General features: G+C 36.5%; 1 protein-coding gene across 5 annotated transcripts in view; it reads left to right on the top strand.

Moving 5' to 3' along the window:
• Window positions 1-27,859, top strand: part of Rictor (RPTOR independent companion of MTOR complex 2) — a 103,623-nt gene that overhangs the window by 49,119 nt on the left and 26,645 nt on the right. For all 5 annotated transcript variants that reach the window (XM_005077984.4, XM_005077985.4, XM_040757580.1 and 2 more), the window contains 20 exons: window positions 1,918-2,087; window positions 5,424-5,491; window positions 6,292-6,359; window positions 9,493-9,575; window positions 10,804-10,891; window positions 11,322-11,412; window positions 11,506-11,572; window positions 11,701-11,781; window positions 13,515-13,615; window positions 15,245-15,410; window positions 16,044-16,145; window positions 16,261-16,307; window positions 17,656-17,791; window positions 19,147-19,346; window positions 19,709-19,835; window positions 20,340-20,504; window positions 20,664-20,740; window positions 21,626-21,704; window positions 26,131-26,240; window positions 26,658-26,745. In XM_005077984.4, coding sequence (XP_005078041.1) covers window positions 1,918-2,087; window positions 5,424-5,491; window positions 6,292-6,359; window positions 9,493-9,575; window positions 10,804-10,891; window positions 11,322-11,412; window positions 11,506-11,572; window positions 11,701-11,781; window positions 13,515-13,615; window positions 15,245-15,410; window positions 16,044-16,145; window positions 16,261-16,307; window positions 17,656-17,791; window positions 19,147-19,346; window positions 19,709-19,835; window positions 20,340-20,504; window positions 20,664-20,740; window positions 21,626-21,704; window positions 26,131-26,240; window positions 26,658-26,745 — 2,114 coding nt within the window. The remainder of the gene's footprint in view (window positions 1-1,917; window positions 2,088-5,423; window positions 5,492-6,291; window positions 6,360-9,492; window positions 9,576-10,803; window positions 10,892-11,321; window positions 11,413-11,505; window positions 11,573-11,700; window positions 11,782-13,514; window positions 13,616-15,244; window positions 15,411-16,043; window positions 16,146-16,260; window positions 16,308-17,655; window positions 17,792-19,146; window positions 19,347-19,708; window positions 19,836-20,339; window positions 20,505-20,663; window positions 20,741-21,625; window positions 21,705-26,130; window positions 26,241-26,657; window positions 26,746-27,859) is intronic.

Here is a 27,859-nt window from a genome sequence, read left to right on the forward strand (position 1 = left end):
ATATGTTAGTTATTAAAGTGCTATTTAGAACAGAGAAGGAACTCATCTTGAAAGTCATCGAAGAAACCATGAGGACACTTTTGAAAAGAATAATGGAAGAGAAAGGATAATTCCTATTCAATCAGCACTTGGCGTTAGCCTTTTCGTATGGGTGTGTGTGATGTGTGTGCACATACATGTGAGGGGCAGAGGTTGACAGTCAGCGTCTTCCTTAGTCACTTTGCACCTGGTGTTTTGAGACCCCATTCTTAGTAAACATTGTCTAAAACTTTTTACCATGTTATCAATAAAGTAATAAATGAAGTTTAGATATTGGAAAGCAGCTAGTTGTCAGTGTAAACATATATTGAGAAAACTGAATCCAGTGAAGAAATGACCTAAGGGAGTACTTGGTGGAATCGTGAAAATTTAAATTTGATATATTTCAGAAGTAATCAAAATAGATTAAACATAAGAAATACATAGGAAATACGATGATACATGTATATGAGATACTTTTGAGTGTATCAAATTGTGTTTCAAGAAGATACAACTAAGGTACATAGAGAATGAGAGCAGTGACGACATTAGAGGGAGCACATTGGAACTTCTCACACAGTTAAGTTCCACACGAAGCAGTCTTGGGCAGTCGGTATAACTGTTCAGATTATCACTGACCCATGCCATTAAGATGTATGCACCATGGTTCTGTGTGATTTTACCTAACTTGAGAAAACGTAGTTCTAAAATCATCCAGGAGAATAGACATGACAGAAGAAACTATAGAAAGATTTTTGGAAAAAAAAATATGTGAAGGAGAAAGGAAACCTTCTTTTCATATTATTTTTAGGAACTATTAATATTACCTTTTTTTTTTTTTAAGCAGGGTTTCTCTGTGGCTTTGGAGGCTATCCTGGAACTCGTTCTGTAGACCAGTCTGGCCTTGAACTCACAGAGATCCGCCTGCCTCTGCCTCCTGGTGCTGGTATTAAGGGCATGCGCCACCACAACTGCCCAGCTATCACTCTCGTTTCTTAAGAGAAAAGCTTTTTTTTAAAAGTTGTAAATATTATTTTGAAAAACATGTTGGCATATCATTAATAATACATTTTCCAAAGCTGGGCATGATAACACATGCCTGTCATCTCAGTCCTTGGGAGACAGAGCCAGTAAGATACCACGTTCAAAGCCAGCTTGCAATACTGTCTCCAAAAAAGGAAGAAAAAAGTATAAAAATCAATTTGAGAAACGTGCTGGGATAATTAGTAAAATATTTGTGGGGAAAATTGAGTTTATTCTCTTAGTGAATCTCAATTTCATGACATATTGAAACAAATGGAACTTAATTCATGAATATGCTTACATGTCAGGCTCACATGTGGTGACAGACACCTGTACTCCCAGCATTCAGGCTACAGGCAGAATAGTGCCTGTGAGACTGTCTGGGCTCTGTGCTTACTTTTGACACCGTTTCCAAAACAAGTTCCACAACAAAAAGCACAAAGTACATGCAAGGAACAGTCTCGGTCTTCAAAGTGAGACAGAAGTTTTTCATCTTAAGGTTACAAAGATGTATGTGTGTATGTTTGCATGCATATGTGATTTTTTTATAAAAGTAAATCATATACACCACTTGAAGCAAATTGTAAAATAACATATCCTATAAAGGGGCCGATGTCTCCACAGTAAAATGAACTCTGAAATTGAAGAAAAAGCATTCATTAAAATGTGTCCGAAGAATATGACAAAGTTGTTCAAAGACATTTTAAAAATCAGGCTTGGGGAAGAGATAGTAAATGACTTTTAGCTAATATCTTTTATTTGTAAATATAGTTAGTAAGAAATTTTCAAATCCAAAAGGAAACGTAAGATTTAAGTAAAAGTACAGATTTTAAATGCTTAGTACTATGAATATAATTAGTTTTTCTTTCATTTTAGCACTTCAGAACCCAGAGGTGGTAGCCCTTCGAGGCGGACTAAACACCATCCTGAAAAATGTGATTGATTGCCAATTAAGTCGAATAAATGAGGCCCTCATTACTACAATTTTGCACCTTCTTAATCATCCAAAGACCCGACAGTATGTGCGAGCTGATGTAGAATTAGAGGTAGGCACTTCAAGTGTTTCTAATTTAAAATACAATTCTTAAATAACAGTTATTTAATGTGTATGGGGGGTTTTACCTTCATGGATATCTGTGCACCATATGTGCACATTGCCCACAGAGTCTAGAAGAAGGCATTGGAACCCCAAGAACTGGAGTTGCAGATGCTTGTAAGATACCATATGGGTGCTGGGAGTCGAACTTGGGACCTCTGGAAGAGTAGTCAATGCTCTTTACCACTGAGCCATCTCTCTAGCACTAAAATACAAGTTTAGATACGTAACCTTACTTTGAAAGTTTGAAATACTAGATTCAAGTGCTACATTATTATATAACCTGTGTTAGTTTAGTAATGGATTTAAAATGTTATCAATAATTTTTCAGCAACATGCAAAATAGTTCATTTTGTATTAACTCTAAGTTTCCTGAAAAAAAAAAACTAAAGGTTGAGTAAGATTACACTAAGACATGTGCCTATATTTCAGTATGTTAATATTGTCTATCTCCTGCTGATTATGTTGTTTATTCGTTAAATAATACAGTAAAAAAATGTCTAACATAAGAATCACTTTGGGGGCTGAAGAGATGGTATAGAGGGTAAAAACATTAATGTGTAACCTGACAGCATGAGTATGGTCCCAGGACCCCTAAAAGCTGGGTGTGGTTCAATTCTGTGATCCCAGCATTTCTGGAGAAGCACAAGAAGTGTGCTCTAGTAGGAAAATCGAGCAGAAATAGCAAGAAGAATCTGCCTCAGAAATAAGGTGAGAGAATGAAGAGACTCCCCAAAAGGTGTTCCTCCAACTTCCACATGCACACCATGGCTCGTGTGCACCCATACTCACATCTCCTTCGTATGCACACACAGTTACATACTAAATTAATAGTACACAACAGAACTCTCTGTAGTGAATGTGTCTTAAAAACATGAGCGTTCCTTTAAAAATATGATACATGTAAAATATTTTACTAATTCAGGTAGAAAATTTTTATAGTTATTTAAAGTAGTAAAGTTCCTATATACGTCTTGTTGTAAAGTGGTATTAGGGATGGCAGCACCTGACTATGAATCCTAGCGTTCATGAGGCAGAGGAGGAGTCATGGGAGTTGAAGACCAGCCAGGGCTCCTAGTGAGACTGCATCAAACATAGCAGCTATCACATAGTTAGAGCTTAACAGCTTGTTTTGAATGTAGTACAATATTATCTGTTGAAGATAGCATCCAAAATAAGTGTAAATCAAGTATTTAAATATACAATTATCTAAGAATTAAAATGTTTGTTTTGATTATTACCATTTTAGGGAAGGAGCCTTATAAATGTTGTAGTTCTGATTTTATTAGAACCCTCCCTCCCCACCCACTGGTTTCCTTTACTGTCTTCCGTCTTCACCACTGTCTTCATTGTGGAATCATTTAAGAGAATGTAATCTTTTTATTACAACATATCGATTTTGTTTTCATTCTAAATCGATACCTTTTCCTTTTTTTATATGTAGTGAATGTATACAAGTTGTTATGTAAGTGCTTACTTTTTCTTAGACTATTTGCTACTCAGACTGTGTTGGAAGGGGAAGTTCACGTATGCTCTTCCTTGATATCAGAAAATCAAGAGCCTTTGGTGGGTGCGTAGTACTAAAATAACTTGTAACTAATCTATTATTGACATTTACCAGATTCTCAAAATTTTCAGAATAGATAAAGATCTCAGTTTAAATATATAAGATATAGTCTTAAAAATATCACTCTTAGAATAGTGCATGCCCTTAATCCCAGTACTTGGGAGACAGAGGCAGGCAGATCTGAGTTCTATACAACCCTGGTTTACATAGTTAATTCCAAATCAACCAAGGCTACATAGTGAGACCTTGTCTTAAAAAAAAGAAATCTTTTTGAAAATCCTGTTCTCATTCTCATTGCTACGAATTAAATAAAAATACCTGCATTCTATTGAAAACACTGGCAGAATATATTAGGATAACAGCACAGACAGATGGACTTAATGTTACTAGAATTGCAGTGTAACTTCTGTTTATCACAGTCACTGGAATTATTAGCTGCTTTCATCTATCTGCATAGAAGAAAAGATGACCCTCCACTGGTGGGAGATAACATCAGATAATTCTTTTTATAAAATGACCGTGTGGAACATTCAGTCAGAATTTTCTAGTCATGGACTTGCAGGTTGGCTCAGTGTATGAAGTGCTTGGTGAAAGCAGAGGAACCTGAGTTGGCATGACCAGCACCCTCATGAACAAACTGGGTATGGTAGAATGTGCCAGAGACACAGACTGATGGATCCTGGCAGCTCAGTGCTTTCCAGACTAGCATAAACAGTGGTCTCCAGGTTCATTGGGAGGCTACCTCAGAAGATAAGGTGGAAAAGCACATGTGCTTGCACAGACAAGTCAACTCCCAACATACACTTGTACACACATATGATTTCTATTCATGCAAAAAGATACGGTCACATTACTGAAAACCCCAAAGGGAAAAAAAAATGTCTTAGAACTTATTCAGGCATAATCCAGATAAGCAGAAAAGATTTTAAGTAAAACATAGTTCATTTATTCTGGAAAATATGAAGAATTTTGTTATATAATTAGACATGCAAATGAGTCAAATGGAATTTTTAGTGTGAAAAATATATCTAATTCAGGATTCTGTGACATTAAGATTTCATTGTGGACAAAGAGACATCAATAGGAATCCAAAAGCAAAATGAATAGAAATAATTAGAGTAGACCACAGTGGGGTGAGCAGCACTCAGGCAAGACAAAGCACATGGGATAAAAAAAGCTTCAGCCCTTAGAAAGGAGAGGGGATTGGCAGGAGCAAGGATCCAGAGATACAATGACTAAAATTTCGTTTCTAGAGTCAATTACATTTTGCAAATAGAACATAAAAGAAAATAAACTGTTAGGGACTTCATCATAAGACTGCTAAATCCACATCACTTAAACTTAAGAAGAAAAAACCAACAGAAAGACACATTGCTTCAAAGAACAGATCTGACAACTGGGTGCCAACAGCAGACATGGTAACAGGCGTATTTGGTAGGGAGCATCATATTAAGTGATGCAAGAAGACTGCCATCCCCGTCCAGAAACACATTTATGCCTGTGCCTGCTTTGTTTTAGATGCATTTTATACCTTAATTAATGAATTAAAAATTCAGTTTGTACCTAAAATCACACTGCATTTTAATAATGGTTTTGAAGAACCAGTATCTGAAAGTTGCTCCACTTAAAGATATAGAGAAATGGAATTAGTTTTGTGTTATAGAAAAAATGGCTTCTATAATCAAAATTCTTTGTATTTCTCTTTCTTTTTCAAATTAGCGAATTTTAGCACCCTATACTGATTTCCACTACAGACATAGTCCAGACACAGCTGAAGGACAGCTCAAGTAAGTGCCACAAAAGAGTTTCTAGGGGGTGGGTATCTGTGTGCGCTGTGTTTATGCTGAGGTGTACAGAGGTAGGGCAGCGGGAGTAGAAGTGTGTCCTATCTCACAGCTTATGCTGCACTCTCTCAGAGTTACATAGTACAATAAAAAGAAAGTTTTGAGAAATTGAAATGTTAACTTGTGATCTCCCAAGTTATTTAGTACTGGGTTTCTCTTACTTAGTAATTGTGTGATGACTGCAGATTTCTGCACGTGCTGTGTAGGAAAGCTAAAGAGAATGCAGGTCGACTAGGTTTCTTGGTGGGCTCTTGGTTCTCCAGCATCCTTGCTCCATGGGTGCTTCTTCAGCTGACTGCTCTTCTGCTCATTTGAAGAACAACTAAAAGTAGATTTATGACTTAGTTATAAATCATGGTGTGGATTTTATTTGTTCACTGATTTATTTATTGTTGCCTTACTGTGTTCTCTGGCTAGCCAGGAACCTGCTATGTAGCCCAGCCTTACCTTGAACCTATAGCAGTTCCCCTGCTTCCTGCCTCCTGAGTTCTTAGATCGTGGATGTGCACTGCCACACCAGGCTTATATTGTCAACTTAAAATTGAAGAGCAATTTATACTAATAGTTGAGTAGTTGGCTTTAGAATAATCTCGTCTTTTTCAAAACATCTTGCTTTGATTTCAAGAGTGAATAATATTAATGATGGATTTTACTCTGATATATTATTACCAGCAAAAAAAAAAAAAACCTCACCTCAGTTTAAACCTTGTGTCTTTACTAATTCCCCTCCTCCACCCCAACAGAGAAGACAGAGAAGCACGATTTCTAGCCAGTAAAATGGGAATCATCGCAACATTCCGCTCATGGGCAGGTAGGTTCTGTTACTTGGTTTTTCAAGTGCTTAATTGTGATAGCATCTAATTTAAATAAATGTAGTTTTACATTTATGGTATTATAACCAAGGAAATTTACACAAAATGATTAAAACACAGTGAAGGAAGTTTATAATAAGTAGGATATTGCATTCTGTATTTACATACTCCTTATAATTGCAAGTCAGTGTGCTAATGGTTGCCTGGACATTTTAAGAAAATCCAGCATGATCTACATTCCCAAAGAAGATTCCCAAAGTAAAAGGCAAAACTTGTGTGTTGTATGTATTATTGAAGCTTCTTACTTAAACATAGTATAGTAATGTCATAAATAGTAGCTATGTTAGGCAGAGTGTTAGGAGTCTGAATTTTTTATTTGTTTTGAACCCAGGGCTTTGGGCGTGATAAGCAAGAGCTATAGTCTCGAGCCTGGTCTCCAGCTCACCAGATTTCTTTAGTATAGGGCTTATACATGTTTCATCCCCCTATGGAGTTAAAAACAATTTTTTTCATTAAGTACTATGTCTATTGACTTGTTTTCTGTCAATGATTAGCCTCTAAATTTCACAGTATTACTGTAGAGAGAGCTTATAAAGGAATGTTAACTGTAAGCAGAACAAGGAAACTTACTAAAATACTGTGTGTATTTCAGTCATCCTACCTTACAAATATCTCTTTCATATGAATATTTATTCCAGTCACCAGGCTTTAGCTAGTGTGTTTCCAGTGTGCTTCTGCTCTCTTGGTACATCAGCCTTACTATACTTACCTTCTCATTTGCAGCTGAAAGGTTGTATGTGGACCTAAGAGTAAACAGCATTGTTCAAAAGTTACTCTAATACATTTTTTATTGTCAAAACAAAATACCAAATGTAGGTAATTTATTTTAAAATTAAGATTTAGGTAGTTTTTGCCTCTACAGTCTGAAATGTTCAAGAAACTGTCATTAGCATCATGTGGTAAGAATGTTGGGCTGTTTGCTCCCCTAGAGTTAATTTGGTGATTTGTTACGATGTCCTCATCTAGTCCTAATCACCTCTCAGAAACCATCAACGAGTATTTGGGGCCTCAGTTTCTGGCGCATGGTCATTGAGGTCCCTCAAGTTGACATTGCAGAGCAGTACATCACTAACACCCAGGTCCTCTTTTAACATAGACACATTTTAGGTCCTCCTGCCAAGGTTCACCATCTTGCCTTACTCAAGGATGGTTTTGTTTTCTGTAATTAAGTGTGGGTATTTTTTTTTCAGAAATGCATTGCACTGTGCTTTAGCCACCAAGATAGCCTGTTTACTCCTCCAACTTTCCTTCTAGACTTGACTCTCGTTGTCAGTCTCTTTTTAAAATTCACCTCATACATTCATGACTTTTTCTTAGTTCCCTTATATATTGATTTTTGACTAGAAACTTTAAACGTTACATGCTTTCTACCCTCTATTGAATTAAGAAAAATAATAGCATTTCAAGTGAAAACCTTAAAAATATTTTTTCTAACAGAAGTATTTTCCTAAATATGTTTAGAGTCTGTGGCAGTATTGATGAATGAAATAAAGTACTGCAGTGTTAATTCTATGACAGATTTCAAGCCCCACATAACTGTTGGAGCAGTAACCTCAGCAACATAGATTGTCAACAAGTATCAACAGCCTTTTTCCTTGGGTAGCAGAGAGGAGGGTTTATACCCTTACAATAATCTCAGCCTTCTCAAACTGTTGTCAGATATCAAAGTGTGAGAAGCGCACTTAAGAACTTAAGCTCTTAATTCTGCTTGCTGTATTTAACTTGAATTTTGATTGTAAGTCCAAAGAGAAATTATAAGTTTTATTCTTGCATACAGACATACACATTGAGCATCTTTAACATGAAATCCAACATGCTACTATATTTGAGATTTTTTTGAGCAGTGACATAAATAGAAAATTCTACATGTGACCTCATGTGATTAATTCCAGTCATAACACAAGAACATTGTGTTCCAGGATATGTACATAAAGTATATTTGAAACATAAATGACTTTATGTTGGCCCCATACCTGAGTTATCACAGGAGACATTTGAAAGAAAAGAATTAGGATCTGAAACATAGCTGGTTCTAAGGATTTTTGTTAATGGATACTGGCCATTGTAGTTGTGAACAGAGAGCTTCAGAGTCCTGTGTGAGTATTCAAACACATTTTCCCTAGCATTTTAATATAAAACATTTGAAAGAATCTTGAAAATTTCAGTGGTTAACATATATTCCTACTGTGTAGATTCTGTCTCCATTATCTGTGTGTCAGTTTCTACCCCTGTGTCTTCATCATTCCATCTGAGTTTCTGTTGACCATGAAGAATCTTGCAGGTGCTGGCATTCTTTATTCCTGAAAGTGTATGTGCACACTCATGGTTAGCTGCTCAGTGTATGTGTACTGTTGTGCACTGTTGGCCTGTGTGAGCTCAGTTGCTCTGAATCCTTTTCAGTGTTTGTTGTTGCAGACGTTAGTGTTAGCTCTTTTAGTGTAGTGGAGTGGTCTGTCACTGATGCATTTTGTGTTTCATTATAATGATACTGAGCATTTTATGCTTTCTTATATATTTACATATCTTTTATGACATAAAATTTAGTATGTTTAGTAACTTAAACTCTGTGATCCTTGCCGGGCAATGATGGTGCATGCCTTTAACCCCAGCACTTGGGAGGCAGAGGCTGGTGGATCTCTTGTAGTTCGAGACCAGCCTGGTCTTCAAGAGCTAATTCCAGGACAGGCTCCAAAGCTACACAGAGAAACCAACCCTGTCTTATGGGGGGAAAAAAAGAAACAAACACTTTGATCCATCCATTTTATTTGGAATATGTTAACTTAATTTCGTAAGTGCATTCAATTGATTTTAGAAATAAGTATGACAAATGTCATGGTTTTGTGTGTGTGTGTGTGTGTGTTTTAGTTATAATCCGAGTGTGTGTGTGTGTGTGTGTGTGTGTGTGTGTGTGTGTGTGTGTGTGTGTGTGTTTTAGTTATAATCCGAGGAGTGTTAGGTAAGGAAAATACCATTCTTTTCTCTCTTAACTTGGAAAATAATCACAGACTTTATGTCATGACATATTATTGTAGAATTTCTTTCTTAATTTTTTTTAACTTTAATCCTCCTTAGGTATTATTAATTTATGTAAACCTGGGAACTCTGGGATCCAATCTCTAATTGGAGTACTTTGCATACCAAATATGGAAATAAGGGTAAGTAACAGTTATTGTAATTCTTACATGCCTGAATCCTTAAAAGTTAACATTAGGGACTGGAGAGAGGGCTCACTCTGAAGAGTGGACTGTGTCTTGATCTTGCAGAAGACTCAGGCCAGCTTCCTAGCACACAAATCATAACTACCTGTAATTCTGATACCAGTAAAGTCTAATGCCTCTGACCTCCGCAGTCATCTGCACTCATGTGCACACATGTATAATTTTTAGAAATCTCCGGTGAAGTTTTCAGGCTGGTAATTTTCAGTTGAGAGCATTTTCAGTACACGTGTATTTAATAGTGTAAATAGTACTTAATATATGAATCACTTAAAATACTGTTAAGAATGAATGACAATTTTATTAAAACTTGAGTTAAAATATAAATTATTAAAATAATACAGCTAAACAGAAGGGTGTTCTTTTAAAAGAATCAAACAGAAATACAATAATAAAAAAGTAAATATATTATTTATATAGTCATGCTTTGTAATTTATGTATTTTTGATACCATGTTACCATGTTTTTATTTCAAAGATGTTGGTTCTCACTAAAACTAAGTTCCTTATTGTTGTTTTATTAGATATATTCCTAAATTATTATAATTAGGACATTTATATTAAGTAGCTAAAACTAAATTGAATGAAGGGAAAAATAACATTAACTCTTTAAGTTATCTTTTTCTTTAAATGTTTTTTTTTAACTTTGTTCATTTTACCTCCTAGTTGTTTCTTTAAATGAAACATACTTGTTACTGAAAAAAAACTAAGAAAACATTGTCGAGGCATGCCTTGCTTAAAATGTGAAATAAAGTGCACTAGATCATGGAAGTGAAAGGGTATGCTTATAAACTGGAACATCTCTGATCAAGGAACAAAAGGAGCAATTTTGTTGATCCTTTTTGAGATGTTGGGAGTCACACCTTGGGACATTGTAGGCTAGTAGTTTGCCACTGAGCATACCCTGCCATCAACTGACTTTCATCCCTGTAAATGGGAAGAACCAAAGCCTGTTTTCAAATTTGTACAATACTGATAAGGAAATATTTTTCTGAAAAAATTTAAATGACATGTATTAAATATTTAGTAATTATCCCTTCCCTAAAGCAATCTTGGTAGAAATGTGATAGGTATGTTTTTATTAATTTTGTTATTCTGTGAATATGATCTTTTAAGAGTCACTACAGACTTTTTCTGTAGAAATACATGAACTGTATTTGCTCTTTTAGCGAGGTCTGCTTGAGGTGCTCTATGACATATTTCGTCTCCCTCTACCTGTTGTGACAGACGAGTTCATAGAAGCCCTGCTCAGTGTAGGTGAGTACTAACATGCACTGGATCGATAGGAACAAATGACTAAATGGTGACATACTCATCTCAGTATCATTTTGTCTTCTTTCTGGAAGGGAGAGAATTATGTAATTCATAAGATGCCTAAGTCCCCAAATGATTGTTTCAGCTAGTCTGATTGACCCTTGCGCTCTCCAGATCTACCTGTCTTCACTCCCATATGCCACTGTTGTAGGCACACACACTACTTGACAAGCAGTGGCATTATAGAATTGTCCACATAACAGAACCAGGTAGCCACACCCTTTCCAATCCCGGTACAGTCTCTACCACTCCACAAGGGGATTGATTTTTAAAAACCCCATAGAAGTTTTTTGTAGCCTAGATAGCTGATAGTCTCACACTCATCTGTGTCACTGTTACTTAATCTAGTAATTACCTATTTTAACTCCTTTAGATCCAGGAAGGTTCCAGGACAGTTGGAGGCTTTCAGATGGCTTTGTGGCAGCTGAGGCAAAGACTATTCTTCCCCATCGTGCTAGATCCAGGTATAGTGTAGATATAAAAATGACTAATTTATCACCATTACTGCTTTTATGTTATGTCGAACATTTAAATTGTTTGTGTGCTTTTATTTCCAGGCCAGACCTTATGGACAATTACTTGGCACTGATACTTTCTACATTTATTCGTAATGGACTTTTAGAGGTAATATTTACAAACCTTTATTTTGTTCTGTCTGTTAACAAAAGTATTAGAGTGGAAAACCGATCTGATGCAGAATGTGTCCATACACATCATTGTGCAGCAGTGATGCTTTCTTCTTGCCTTCATAGGGCCTGGTTGAAGTGATAACGAACAGTGACGAACACATCTCAGTTAGAGCCACCATCCTTTTAGGAGAGCTCTTACATATGGTAAGAATAGTGATTTCTGGTTATATGGGTTGGACTTTTAGAACTTTAAATGATAAAACAGGTTATTTGACTGGTGTTACTTTGTGATAGCCCAGACAGTACATTTTCATTTTGCTAAAGTCTTTGGTACTTATTATGATAGAGATGTTATGTGTCTATATTAACTGCCTTTGTAATTGTAACAAATATTGATTTTTTTTCCTTTAACCTCTTTTGATGTAAATCTTCATTGCATTTCAGAAGGCATCCTAACTGAAGAAAGCAAGAAATAAAAATTACAAAACTATGAATTTTATTTCAGTTTAAGGTTCAGAGAATGAGATTCTTTGGGTAGATGGTTTTTATGACTCTACTAACTACTAGAAACTAGAGATTCTGGGCACCTTTCTGTACTCTTTGTAAACTGAGGAATTGTGCATTATAAAAATTTGTACTTGTAGGTCATTACCAGTTGATAAAACACTAAATTAAAATAACTTTGAATTTGTTTAGGAAAAAGTGATTTTTTTTTGCAGATATTTTTATATACATCATGGCTTGCTTTTCTTTGCAGTTTTTTGTTTTGTATTTTCTTAATTGTTTCTGGCTAGTCTTGGTAGCACATGATTTAATCATAAACACAGCACATGGAAAACAAGGCAAGTAGATCTCTGAATTTGAGGCCAGCCTGATCTACATAATGAATGTCATTGAATGGCAGAACAGCCAGAGATACATAATAGACACTGTCTCCAAAACCAAAAACGTATGTCTGTTTCCTCCTTTCTTCCCCCAACTTTTTCCCTTACATTGCACCTAAGCTATGTGTGTAAGGTTAAAAATTGGACAGTGTATAAAAATCTGTCTTTTCATCAATGTCTTAGTGGCTAATTTCATTGAGTCTATCTGAAACTCTAAGCAATACTGCGGATTCTCAAGTCAGATGAGCTGTATGTTAGGTTTCAAGACACCATTTTCTACAGAGATATCATATTCATTTCTTTTATACCATTTTCTACAAAGATATCATATTCATTTCTTTTATACAGAGCATCAGAATTCTGTGATTCTGATGAAACAGAAAAGCTGGCCAGATTAAAGGATAGCAATATTAGTTTACTTCTTACTATCATGTCTTACTTATATTTAATAAACATACTTATTGGTTGGAAGCTGGTTGGGTAGTGAAATTTTGCCTGGCTACCAGAGATAATGTTTCTATTTAGGGGTTGTTGCCATGGGACCAGCATGTTCTGAGAAGATTGATAATGTTTCTGTACTTTTCTCAAATACGATGCTTTGCTACATAAGTCTTTGGGTCATTTAAAAAGTGACTTTGGTGCCTTTTAGAAGCCATATTTAATAATAGGAAAATTGGTTGCTTTATTATTAATTTTCATTCTCATTGTTTAAAAATTTGTTTTCAATAGTGTATGTGTGTATACACATATGTGTAGGTGCAATCTTGCCCTGGTAAATTGGGGGTCAGAGGACAACTTTGGAGGAGTTGCTTCTCACTTTGTGACATATGGGTCCTCATATTTAATCACAAATACCCAGTCCTGCAGAACCATTTCACTGGCTCCAACCTGTCCTCCTTACTGGAATCTGATGGGAATAAAAATTATAAGTATGTGTGAGTGGAAATAATTTAATGAAAAACTTTTGAGTTTTATTAATCTGACAAACTACATTATGTCTCTAAGTAACCATATTTGTTTCTAAAATCTCATAAAACATCATTTTCCATACAGGCAAACACAATTCTTCCTCATTCGCATAGCCATCATTTGCATTGCTTGCCAACCCTTATGAATATGGCTGCATCCTTCGATATTCCCAAGGAAAAGAGACTGTAAGTATTAGAGCCTTAGCAAATTGTGTTTAATATATTTAACACCTTCCTAGATAACCTTCTGTTTGAACAGGGGAAGAAAGCAAGGAGCATGGATAGGTTGTGCTTGGAAATTCCTTTTGGAAACCTCAACGGAAAATTACAATTCTCAAAGTATTTAATAATTTGTATTTGAGACCACAAGGTGTTAGTAAATAATAAATTAACTTATTTTCTTTTATGTCCCTGAGCTAAAGTGAGGGGTTTTTTTGTTTGTTTGTTTGCTTGCTTTTATAATTGGAAAATGTTATAGATGTCAACCACATTTCCCCCACTGGTAATGTAAGTGAAGTGCAGTTCATTAGCTGTTTGGAACTATGAACTTTTCTTTAAAATTACACATTTTTCAAACATTTAATTATCTTTAGTAAAACAAATGTTTGCAGTTGGACCTAATCATCAATAACAATTCATTTTGATTTTTCCAATAAATAGACTGGAGACATACTGTTCACCTGAGACATTAGCAGAACATTTTGGTTCTAACAGGAGGCTTGTAGTATAATGAAGTTTTCCATTTTATTTAGTAGTTCTGTTTTGGAATGATTTATTTCTTAAAGCCTGGTAGTTCTACTCTCTGAAATTAACGTCACAAATCTCAGGCATCCCTGAGAATTAAAAATTCCTAAAATAACAGAAATAGTGGTACTCTTAAGTTTTTCTTTTTCTTTTCTTTTCTTTTCTTTTCTTTTTTCTTTTAGCTCCCTAAGTTGTCTTTACTGACAGATTAAGCAATTGCCAGTATGACTGCATCCTAAGGATTTTAGACTCTACTTAGCAAAAGTCCTAAATTTGAGACACAGTTGTTGCCAATGTCCTCAGTACTGTAGTTTTTACTAAGTAATTAAATAATTTAAAAGATTCTAGTTATGATTATCCGTCAATGCCGAAAATAGACAATTCAGTCGTTACTAGGATAATTGAGTATATTGATGGACAGTGAAGTTTTATTGCAACTTCATGTAAACAAACATCAGTTTCAAGTAGAAAAAATTTACATGTGAAAAACAAAAGCTTTAAAACATTAATAAGAAAACTGGGTTCTTGACTTTGTTAATACCTCTCAGTATGTGTATTTTTGGGGGTGGTAATGGTTCACTTTACATATATGTAGAAGCCAGGTATTTTCCCTCTGTTATTCTCCACCTTACTTTATGAAGTAGGATTTCTCACTGAACCTAGAGCTGACCCTTCTGGCTAGGCTGGTTGAGTAGCCACCAATTTTCAGGGCCTGGGGTCTGCTTGTCTACAACTCAAGCACTGAGGTCACGGGTGTACACTGCAGTGCCAGCTCTTTTTTGTGTGCACTGGGTTCCAAACTCAGGTACCGCTGATGCTAGTAAAGCAAATGCCTTTGAGCCATGCGTCTCACTAGTACTCCATAAGTGAAAGTTTGAACCCAAAATGGGTTCTTTATGTAAGTCACCTGTGTTGACCTGTGTTGTCATTATGCTCCATGCCTGAGTAAATATTTTACTTTGCTTAGTAATCTCTATTCTTGAATTTATGTAAGCTTAAATAACTTAGCAACCATTACTTTAAAAGTATGCTGCTAGCCTTGCTACAGTATTGATTTTTCTTTCCTCACAGTCGAGCCAGTGCAGCCCTGAACTGTTTAAAACGCTTCCATGAAATGAAGAAACGAGGACCTAAGCCTTATAGCCTTCATTTAGATCACATCATTCAGAAAGCAATTGCAACACACCAGAAACGGGATCAATATCTTCGGGTTCAGAAAGATATATTTGTTCTTAAGGTACTGACATGAATGTTAACTTAGTTTCCTAATTCTCAACAGCTGGCTTGTCTGGGTTTTCAATTTCATTCAAGCATATGGATTTTCAAATTATTAGTTTTACCTTGAAGAACAACCCTAGAGCTGGGTTTAGGTGTATGTTAAAGGTAGAGTGTGTGTTGCGGATGTTTGTATGAGAATGTGCATATGTGTGTGGAGGCCAGAGGATAACAGTGAGCTGTTCGTCAAGACACCATGGACCTTGAGTTACTTGTTTTTTGTTTGCTTTTGAAACAGGGTCTCTCACTGACCAAAAACTCACCACATAGGCTAGGCAGGCTGGACTGGCCAGCAGCTCAGCATTCCCCTTGCAACTTATTCCACAGTGCTGGAATGACAAGTGTGTGTCCCCAGTCTCAGCATGGGTAGGTTCTTGAGAATGAACTCAGGTTTTCTTGTTTGCAAGGCAAGCGTTTTATTAACTGAACCATCTCCCTGCCCTAGATTTTATTATTATTTTTATTAGCTTTTGAAAATAAATAATTATTGAGGATCATTGATGATACCCTGCTTTTCGTTTTTCAAATTAGAAATTAGTTTTCTGATGTGAACATAGATTGCTTAATTGACCTTCTTACTATCTGGTAATTTTAGGATACAGAGGAAACTCTTTTAGTAAACCTTAGGGACAGCCAAGTCCTTCAACATAAGGAAAATCTTGAATGGAATTGGAATCTTATTGGGACCATTCTTAAGGTATGATAGAGTACTTCATGGAGATTGCTAAATTGTCTTCATTTTATTACTATAATTTTTATTATAGTCATTGTCAAATATATACTGTTTAATATAAGATCTTATGTTTTTCTAGTGGCCAAATGTAAATCTAAGAAACTATAAAGATGAACAGTTGCACAGGTATGTAAGAACTATTATACATTTAAATTTGAAGAACTTAAATTTGTATTATGGCTAATGACTGCTAAAAGTAATCATTGAGTTTTTAAAAGATGCATACATTTTATGCGAAGTCTTGTAATCAGAATGCATTAGCTAATTTTCTTGTTACCTATATTTTTCTTCCAGCTCTGGTGTTTATAATAAGTTTCTTACACTGGGGTAGTATTATCTAGGTCATGGTCTTAACCCTGACACAAGCATAGCAATAAGAAATGTCATGTTTTTATTGGAACTCTTGTGCTTGTGCACAAGTCATCTTCTGAGAGTTGTCTCTTCTTCCTAACTCTGCTTACCTGCACAGTAAAGCATGCCGGCATCATGGCACACAGAACACATGAAGCTGACACACTGTAAAGCATGCCGGCGTCATGGCACACGCAGCACGTGAAGCCACTCTCTGTTACACCTGTGTGCTTTTACTCCTGAATGACTTAACAGCCACTGTTACCAATCTCCTGGATAAAAAGGCCTTACTTTGTCTAGAGAAGGCCATATCATAAACATTTCTTATATTGTATTCACATTTAATAATATGTAACTTAGTGTTCTGTCAGGTTTTGATAATACATAGACAATTTACAGTGAGACTGAAGCATGGTATTGTTGATATTCTTTAAGAGTAAAACAATGATATCTTAATAAATTTGTATTATAACTCCTGTACATAGCTACCTCTCTGGGTTACACTGTAGTACATGAAATTAAGATGAACACAACATTAAATTAAGTGAGCACAACATTGAAAGTTATTGGAATATTTTCATAAATTCAGTTAGGTTGTCTGTAAGAGGCTTCCTTACATCTCTCCAGCCTTCCAGTCTAGATGTCGTATCTCAGATTGTAGTTTTGTTGTTGGAGATGTGGTGGTTGTTTTTAGTTTGGTTCTTTTGGTTTTTTTGTTTTTGTTTTTGTTTTTTTTGTTTTTTTTTTTTTTTTGATGCAGGATCTCACTATGTAACCCAGGCTAGGCTGACACCCACTATGTGACCTCCCTGATTTTGAGCTACTGTTCTTTCTGTCCTTCCCTCCTTCCCTCCTGAGTGCTGAGGGTTTCAAATATATGACCATGCCTGGGTTATTCTGCACCATAAAATACTTAATTCTACCAATATGTTTTTCCAGTGATTTCTTTGTAAAATGTGAAATGTACCAAGTTTAGTAAACTTCCTAACCTGTGCTCGATTCTTTAATAGTTGTTTAGTAGTTGTTTGTAGCAATTGTATTATTAAATAATTATTTAAAAAATTGTTCAGTACTTCTTTAATAATTATTCCCTACTTTGTTGCTAATTTCATCTTGATTTTAGGTTCGTGCGCAGACTTCTTTATTTTTACAAGCCCAGCAGTAAGCTGTATGCCAGTCTAGATCTGGACTTTGCCAAGTCCAAGCAGCTCACAGTTGTCGGCTGTCAGTTTACAGAGTTTCTTCTTGAGTCTGAAGAGGTAAGCCTTCCAGAGACTTTGGCCGCAAATATTTTTTGTTGAACCTGCTCCCTCTTTTTCACCTCTGTTGCCACCCTTTGATACACACGTTCGTCCGTCCTTCCTTCCTTCCTTCCTTCCTTCCTTCCTTCCTTCCTTCCTTCCTTCCTTCCTTCCTTCCATTCAAGAAAAGTCATACTCTGTAGCTCTGGCTGGCCTGGGTTCACTATGTAGGCCACATTGGCCTCGAACTCAACTGTCTGCCTAGAGTGCTAGTATTAAAGTGTACACCACCACATCTGCCCTTCTGGTTTACTTTTTTTTTCCTAGTTGTTATAAGTGCTGTTTGAAATAGAAACTTAGGCCTGTATTTGAACCCTGACTTAGTCTTACCTAATTAGGAAACCTTAGGGCCTGGTTTACTCTGAGATATGATGGGGAAAGGAAAATAGAGGATCTCCTGGTAACTTTTTTTTCTTTTTAATTCAAAGGGATTAAACTCCACATACTCAGAGATCCTATGTTACCAGTGACTTACCTTCACTAAGATTGGAGGAGGAGCGATAAGGACATAGGGGAGCAGGAAAATTGAGTTGGGAGAAGAATAGAGGAGAGAAGGATGAGAGATAACATAATAGAGGGAGTCATTATAGGTTTGATGAGAGCTCTGGCACTAGTGAGATGTCCAGAGGCCTACAAGGATGACACCAACTGGCAATCTAACCAATAGTGGAGAGGCTACCTTAAATGCCCTTCCCTATAACATGATTGACAATTTCCTTGTGTGCCATCCTAGAGCCTTCATCCAGTGGCTGAAGGAAGCAGAGGCAGACACCCACAGCTAAACACAGAACTGAACTCCTGGAACCCAGTTGCAGAGAGGGAGGAGTGATGAGCAAAGGGGTTATGACTCGGCAGGTGAACCCTACAGAATCAGCTGACCTGAGCAAGGGGAAGCTCATAGACCCTAGACTGATGGCTGAGAGGCCAGCATGGGAATAATGCAGACCCCTGAACGTGGGTGTCAGTGAGGAGGCCTCATCATCTTTTGGGCCATCAGGCAATAAATCAGCATTTAGCCCTGTCATCCAGATGGACTTTAGAAGCCCATTCCACATGGAGGGATGCTGTCTCCACCTGGACACTTGGGGAAGGGCCTAGGCCCTGCCCCAGATCATATGACAGACTTTCCAGATCCCCCAAGAAGGGCCTCACTGTCCTTGGAGAATGGAGTGGGGATTGGGGGAGGGTTGAAGGGGGGCGGGAGAGGAGGGGAGGGGAGGGGGAGCTAGGATTGACATGGGAAGCAAACTTGTTTCTAATTTAAATTAAAATAAATATTTTTATGACTATTAGAGATGACTTTCTAATTGCAGGATGGGCAGGGATACTTAGAAGATCTTGTGAAAGATATTGTTCAGTGGCTCAATGCTTCATCTGGGATGAAACCTGAAAGAAGCCTTCAGAATAATGGTTTACTGACCACCCTTAGTCAACACTACTTCTTATTTATTGGAACACTTTCTTGTCATCCTCATGGAGTAAAAATGCTGGAAAAATGCAGTGTCTTTCAGTGGTGAGCATTCTCAAATTTTGTTGGAATGTAAACCTAAACTTTAGTCTTAATGAATACAGATACACAGTGTGCTTTTTAGTCTGTGTACATGTGTTTGGTAAATACTTTTTCTCAGAAGTATTTACTTATATAGGATTTTTTAAATGTATGTTGAATTGTTTTCCCATGCCCATTTTCTAAAATAATAGTCATCTGTGTTAATAGATTCATTACTGAGTGTATTACCTGATGTGTATCTAATCGGATAGTCTGCTTTGAATGTGCTAAATTTTCCATATGACAGTCATATTTCAATTGTACTGGAAAAAATTTACTGAGTTAATGAATCAACACAATGATTTATAATAACTCTTCTTTTTTAGTCTTCTTAATCTTTGCTCTTTGAAAAACCAAGATCACCTGCTGAAACTCACTGTTTCTAGCCTCGACTATAGCAGAGATGGATTAGCTAGAGTCATTCTTTCAAAAATCCTCACTGCAGCTACTGATGTGAGTATAACATGGGAGATAAGCTGTAGTTTTTTTAACCATTCTGTTCCAGTACTTTATAAACCATAGGCTAAGTCACTACAATGTTTAGTTTAAGTAAACTAAGAATATGGGGTAGAAGTTGAGTTAACCTTCATTATTAGTTGCTGTACTTACCTGGCAAGGGATGTTCTGTGATCACAAAAATGGTTTTCTAGGGTCCATCATATTCTGCCTATGCCAGCCCCTGTGATTTCTCAGAATACAAGAAGTTTGATACATAATTTGTAGTAGTTTAGCATTGCATTGACATATTCTCTTTACTACATTTTTTTACTGTCTTGAGAATTTATAAAATTCTTTTAAGTTATTGTATGAGGCTGCTAGTTAGAAAGGGAATGTTTATATCAGATACTAACTATACATACCTCAACTCCAGTCCTTCTGTCCTTTGTAAGTAAATGCTTTTTCAAGACATTAGTAAATATCTATGATGACTTTTAATGTGTTCCTTTATCTCTCTAGGCCTGCAGATTGTATGCAACAAAACATTTAAGGGTTTTATTAAGAGCTAATGTTGAATTCTTCAACAATTGGGGAATAGAGTTACTAGTGACTCAGCTACATGATAAAAACAAAACAATTTCTTCTGAAGCTCTGGATATCCTTGATGAAGCTTGTGAAGACAAGGTAAATTTCAGCTGTATTGGTATAATGAAACATTTAGGCTGAATTTTATTAAAATACTCCATTTTAATTGGCAATGTTACAAGAGTACAGTATGCATAAGCATTTTGGAACAGAGAATGTAGTGTCATTGCATTATTATTAACTCGATCATCCCTTTAGGCCAATCTTCATGCTCTTATTCAGATGAAACCAGCTTTATCCCACCTTGGTGACAAGGGCTTGCTTCTCCTCTTGAGGTAAGTATTAAGTACATTTCCTTGTGGTGATATTCATTATTGTGTCTTCTTGGTTATGTTGGATCCAAATCTGACTAGGAAATATTCTTAATTTATTTTAAACGTCTGAACTATGCCTATTTTAGAATTGAGCTTGTCCTTACTTATTTGTGTGCTTATGGTTAATATTTCTCTCATGTTTTCATAAAGTTTTCTTTATTTTTAACGGGCTCAGTCTGCATTTGTCTACAATTGAAAACAAAAAAATTGGAAGGTCAAGGACAATGTTGTTAGAGTTTAAAGAGAAATTTCCCAGGGCAGACAAGCTGTAAAACTTCAACACCTGCCCAGAGGAAGACAGAGGGGGAGAGAAGGATAAAAGGCCATACCTTAATCTGACATGGAGATCAGATACATGGCAGATAAGCAGCCACACTGTGGGGAGGGAAACTTCAGAGTGAGAAGTCCCAGAATGCTGAGGACACACACACATTTTAAGGAAAGCGTACTTAGGAAAGAAAAATAAGAAAGAGAAACATGAGGTTTCTGAATCAGGTAGATGTACAAGCTACATGGTTGCAGTGCTATGGGTCTGAGAGCCACTGATGGGTTTGGGTGATGGCTGATAGGATTTCTTCCAACTGAGGTCAGGGTATTCCTTCAGCATGTCTATCTATCTAAAAGCCATCCCAAAAATGCACCAGCGGTTTTATTTGTACAACTGTCAGATGTAGGGAGAAACGGAAGTCCTAGTGTTTGAAATTATAGTAAACCTTTTTTATTTTAGACACTGAAATATTCCAAATCTGTTTGTTTCTTAAGCATATTCTTTATGTTACTTTAGATCTTCTTTTTTTTTTTTTTTTTTTTGACTCGGTGTTCAGCTATGATTTTTCTAATTTACAGATTTCTCTCCATTCCAAAAGGATTTTCCTATCTGAATGAAAGGGGTTATGTAGCAAAACAATTGGAAAAATGGCACAAGGTAATTTCTTATTCAGTAATAAGATTTAATTTGTATACTTTTTTCTTTGGAAATTCAAACCACTCTGCACTACTTGAGACCTTATCTACAAACCAAACAAAAACAATACTTGATATTGTCTTAGGGTCTTTATTGTTAAGAAGAGACACCCTGACCACAGCAACTCTTAACAAGGAAAACCTTTGATTAGGGCTGGCTTACAGTTTCAAAGGTTTAGTCTGTTATTGTCATGGTGGGACATGTCAGTGTGCAGGCAGACATGGTGCTGGAGAAGGAGCTGAGAGTCTGCAGGCAGCAGAAGCAACTCTATCCCACACCTGGCATAGCTTGAGCATATGAGACCTCAGAGCCTATCCACACAGTGACACACTTCCTCTGACAAGGCCATGCCTGCTCCAACAAGGCCACACCTCCTAATAGTTCCACTCCATTTGGGCCAAGCATGAGTCTATAGGGGCCATACCGATTCATATTACCACACATGTGTAACCTTAAATTCTATCAATGTTATACTGATATGTATACTCATCTATTTCCTAATTGTAGTTTTTTGGTTTGTTTGTTTGTTTGCTTGCTTAAGCTAGATTGATTGGCTGATTGATTTTTGTGTATGCTGTGTGGTCATGCATATCACGACAGGCACATGGACATCAGAGAACAACTTGTGGGAATTGGTCCTCTCCTTCCATCCTATAGATCTTAGGAATTAAACTCAGATCATCAGGCTTGGGAGCAAGGACCTTTCTTTACATGAGCCATTTTGTTGTCCCTGTTTATTTTGACTGCATTCTGTGGAATTTAACCTTGATTGTGTGTTTTACTACTATGATTTCTTGGACCCAAATAATCACCATTCCTTTTGTTCTTGGGTCCCTTATACATACTGGCTTTGCTTTAGCCATTCTCTACTAAAATAAAATTTTCCAAGTGAGGCAAGATTGAAAACAGGTCTGTGTAAGCAATATAATCATCTACTTGCACTTTATTTTAGTGTGCTACCTTTCATGAGTCTGAGAGCAAACCTCTGCTGGCATAGTTGTAAGTGGCACAGGGAAACCATCGAATTATATAGCACTCCATGATTGGAAAGGAAGGTGTATTTGGAATTAAGAAACTGCCACATTTCTCTCTCTCTCCAGTGGTAGATCAAGAATAGCCAAAGGCATTCTGGGGGAGTCCAAAGGTGCCATGGCTACTTCTCAGGAGGCAGAGAAGATAGCAGAAGGCTGGATAAATTCTTGCCGGTTTTAAGGAGAGCAGGTAGCTACAGGGTCTGGGGGTGTGCAGTCCAGAACAGTCTGGGAGAAAGGGTTGGGACTTGGATTTGTGTTTCAGTGTGAGCCAATAGGGAACTAGACATCTGCCCCATTTGATGGAAGTGGAGGTGATAAAGGAAGTGGCTGTCTGGCAGGCAAAAACTTTAAAAACTTAATTCAGCCCATTTCACGGGTTTCTGATGAATTCTAAATGTTAACTTCAGTCTGTCCTCCATCAGTCCTTCTGTTTAACTACCAGAGTGTAGCCTGAGCTGAACCCAGACTGTCGTTTAGGATACTGTCATTGGTACTGCCATTTTGGGGATTTGGAGTTTGGGGGGTGACATGTGTGGCCCGTAGAAACTAAAGTACTTACTCTCAGGCATTTTGTAGAAAAGTTTATCTGCTTTTCATGAAAATAGTGATTTTTGAGAGGAGAGCTGTTTTAATTCTCAAAACCTTGTAGATAATTGCTTATGCAATTAATCCAGCTATTGAGTATTAGCTTTCATCATATATGTCATTGATTCTTCTAATTAAGATGTAGCTGCTGTTTTGGAAAGCATGACTTTTTATAATTGCTGCTTTATTTCTTTGGTATTTTATTCAACAAACTGATTTAGAAGCATAAAAGATCTTATCACTGTGCCTTTCAACCTATTTTAATTGTGATCATTTCTTCTTGCTCCTAGATGAAGTGTTAGGCAGATCCTACAGCTTTTCTTGTCAGCTAGTAAACAGTTTGTCTATTTTTAAGGTAATGTAGTGTCCAAGTCAGCATACTATTCAATTTTAGTCATGCAATTTTATGCTTCTCTCACCCAGGACAAGCCTACATTTGGCTTAAAAATACCAGTGGAGAAAGAGTAAGAGTTCTTTCTTTGCTTCTCCCCACCCCTCATTTCTTCCTCTATTTTTGTGTCAGTTACTTTTATTTTATGTATGTGAGTATTTTGCTTCATATATGTATCTATGTGTATCTGGTGCCTTTGAAGACACCTGAAGCAGGCACCAGATCCCCCACAACTGAAGTTATAGATAGATAGGAGCCTCCATGTCGGTGGTGTGAATCAAACCTGGGTCCAAACAGTAGCCATTGCTTTTACCCAGTGAGCCATCTCTGCAGCCTTCTTCTGTTTTTGGATTGTAAGTTTCATACCTTTCCAGGTTTGGAACAGAAGGACGAAGGAATCTGTTACATTCTTTCTTACTTGGTACAATCATCTGGGCTTGTTGGCTCTACATGGGATGCTTCATAATATTGAGTCTTTCTTGGGAGCTGCTTTCATCTACTTCTCTCATGTACAGCTACTGACAAAGGCAGTGTTTTCTGTCCTCTTCACGTCTCCTAGTAGTAGACATCCACACTTGAGATGGAGGAGTGTCTCCTTGCCCTTCCAGGTCAATATTTTTGGACTGAATCCTCGAGATAATCATAATCAGAAACTTGATCTGTTTCATGACTTTCAGCAATGGCACTGGCTTTTGCTAGTATTTTCCAGTTGTCACTGTTAAGAGATCACTGAGTATATATACTCCATGGATAATAACTAATTCTGTAAAGAACTCAAATACTTGCCTTAATGAAGTTTTTGTACTGACATTTATATTAGAGGCAAGTATAGTAATACTATTTAAATAATTTTTACTATTGTAGAGTAAATATAAAACCTCATGACCAGGAAAAGGTTTCCGTGAACCTAGCAGGGCACTAAGTTACGTGCCTGACTGACATAGTCTGTGTGGTTTAAAGTGCAGACAGGTTTCTGTAACCCCTTCCTGAGTCTTTTCTGAACATGCTGTACCTTCACAATGTTCTTTTATGCACTTGGATGCTGTGTACAGCTGCAAGCATACATACACACATATATACTTATAAATATTCTTTATTCAAAAGATAAATGGATGAATTCAGTTTGCAAATGTATATAAATATTCTTTATTCAAAAGATAAATGGATGAGTTCAGTTTGCAAATGTATATAAAACTGAAAATTTTCATTTACTATTTTATCTTTCCAGAGCAATTTATTCAGATCTACCGCATTCTTTTTTTAAACTAAGTGTGTGTGTGTGTTAAGGGGGTGGATGGATAGGTAGATGCATATGCTATGAACCTTGTGTAGAAGTCAGAGGGCTTGCAGGAGTTATTCATATCCTCTTACCATGTAGCCTCTAGTGACTGAACTGGCTGTCAGATTTGGTAGCAAGTGTCTACCTGGTAAGATAACTCACTGACTACTCCCTTATTTTTTTAGTGGCTACATAATATAGTCAATCCTGTTATTAATGTATATTTAGATTGTACCCAACCCAGCTTAATTTTTTAAATAAATGTTATTACTTGCTCAATATTATTACATACAGGTATGTATAAAAGTATATATTTTATAATTCTGAAAACATATAAATTGAATTAAATTTTTAAAATGTAATTGTTGCTACAAAAATGAATCATAATTTAATTTCTAACAAATACTGCTGAATTGCCTTTCAAATTTGGATTTACCAATTTTTGCTGAAGCTTAGAATAGAAAACTTTTGTAATACACATAGCAACATGATGTACTTAGCCTAAAACATTGAACTGGGCTGGACAGTGGTAGCTAACAGCTTTAATCCCAGCACTCGGGAGGCAGAGGCAGGTGGATCTCTGTAAATTCGAGGCTAGCCTGGTCTACAGAGTGAGTTCCAGGACAGTTGGGACAGTTTCACATAGAAACCTTGTCGCAAAAAACAACAGCAAAAAAAAAAAAAAAAGCAAAACAAAAATCAAAACCATTGAACTGGGATTTTTTTTCAAAGGGTATGTAGGAAATAAATTTATTTTTTACCTGATCTAAATTGGTATGGTAAAGAATTTAATTTAAAAACACTGAAATTATATAGTACAATTAATTTTCTTTTTTAAATTTATACTGAATATCTTTAGAGCTTAATAAGAAGGCAACTTTTTCAAGGAAACCTCAGAAAGAGAGAGAAGCTAGTCAGAACACTTGTAGATGGGATAGAACATTTGCCTTCATGACTCATGCTTGTCCTTTTTCAAAATCTTGTGAACATGCTTTTTATTTATCTCATTTTTATGCTTCAAAAATTGCTAAATATCTGACATAATGTATTGACAGGGTCATTATGAAAACATAAAATTGAAACAATACTATCTTCTAGGAATACAATTCAAAATATGTTGACTTAATTGAGGAACAACTTAATGAAGCACTCACTACATACAGAAAACCTATTGATGGTGATAACTACGTTCGTCGGAGTAACCAAAGGTATGGTCCAGTCAGTGGGTCCATGTATTACTGCCTCTCAAATGTCAAATTTAAAATCAACTTTTAATAGGTCATTTAAAAACTGTTTTTGAGACCTTCCATACACTGATAGAGGAAAAATCTCTGCAGTGCAGTGCTTGCCCCAAGTTTCCAGTGGTGTTTATTGCATGCTAAACATGCTTTGTGTCACCTGACTTAGATATACTTTATATTCTTAATCCAGTCGGCTTTTCTAGCTCCAGCTTTTTCACCATAAACTAACTGTGAGACTTACAAAACTATTATTTTTTTCAGAGAACTCCTCATACTGTCATATCTTTATTGTTTTGTTAGAAATCATATCCTGCTTTTTGATAATTTTTACTTAATTATTTAAGTATGCTAGTAACTTTTTCAGTCCTCTTTTCATCATACTAGATTACAACGACCTCATGTCTATCTGCCGGTACATCTTTATGGACAACTGGTACACCACAAAACAGGATGTCATTTACTAGAAGTACAGGTAAAAACATAATATGTATTGTAAATTGTAAAAAGAGTAAAAGACAACTCTTAGTAGTGCTAAATAAATATCTTTGCCAAGATTTCTCAAAAGTTGTCTTGTTGTCTGGCTTAATAGTTTATTTGATCCCCAGGAGCCATTTGGTGGCAGAAAAGATCCAACTTGTATGGGTTTTCCTCTGATATCTACAAGGGGTTTGTGACATTCACACACACACACACACACACACACACACACACACACACACACACACACAAATTGTTTAAAACATGACTTATAGGTACCAAGTACTTCATATGTAAATGATTCATTAACTCAAGAGACTTTGTAAGGCAGGTGCCGTTATTCCTTTTAGATTAGAAATTCAAGGCATGGGGAAGTTCAGTAACTGAATAACTGATTTGTTGTGTTGAGTTAACCTCAGCTCAGGTCTGTATTCTTCATGATTTACTGAAGAAATTATAATCAAATAATATGAAAAAACTAAGTTGCCGTCTTCCTCGAATCAGAGGTTGAACTGAACCTTAATGCAGATTAGTTGGTGACTATAGTAGGAATAATAAAACCCAGAAACAGGTATTGGGTTTAAAACTGAAGATCGCAGAAGCAAAGTGGCTAGCCATTAGAGAGAGCTCATTTCTACCAAATGCTCAGACTTAAGGGGATCCACTGAACCTCAGATTGCATCTCCAGACTGCACTGCTCTCCACCAAGCCTCAGAACCTTAGACTACTGTGCTCTTCTCAACATGGCTGGAGAATAATTGCCACATGAGACCCTTTGCTTCTTCCTTATAGTGTTGGGGTAAAGGTGTGAATTCACTCTTGTGGCCTTGAACTCACAGAGATTCATCTGCCTCTGTCTCCTGAGTCCTGGGATTAAAGATGTGTGCCACCACTGCCCAGCTTCTATGTCTGTCCGGTGTGGCTGGCTTTGCATTCTGATCCTTCAGGCAAGTTTTATTAACTTGTAAACAATATATCACCACAAGTGACAAAACTTCTAGAATATGAATTCAGTACCTGTGCACTAATATGGCTCCTAAATAAGCTATATGTAAAGTCACTCTTGGAATTCTAAATGTGCAGAAGTGACGAAGGTAAACCCTTGGTTG

This window comes from Mesocricetus auratus, unplaced genomic scaffold, assembly GCF_017639785.1.
Source record: "Mesocricetus auratus isolate SY011 unplaced genomic scaffold, BCM_Maur_2.0 Super-Scaffold_100015, whole genome shotgun sequence".
Lineage (NCBI taxonomy): Eukaryota > Metazoa > Chordata > Mammalia > Rodentia > Cricetidae > Mesocricetus > Mesocricetus auratus.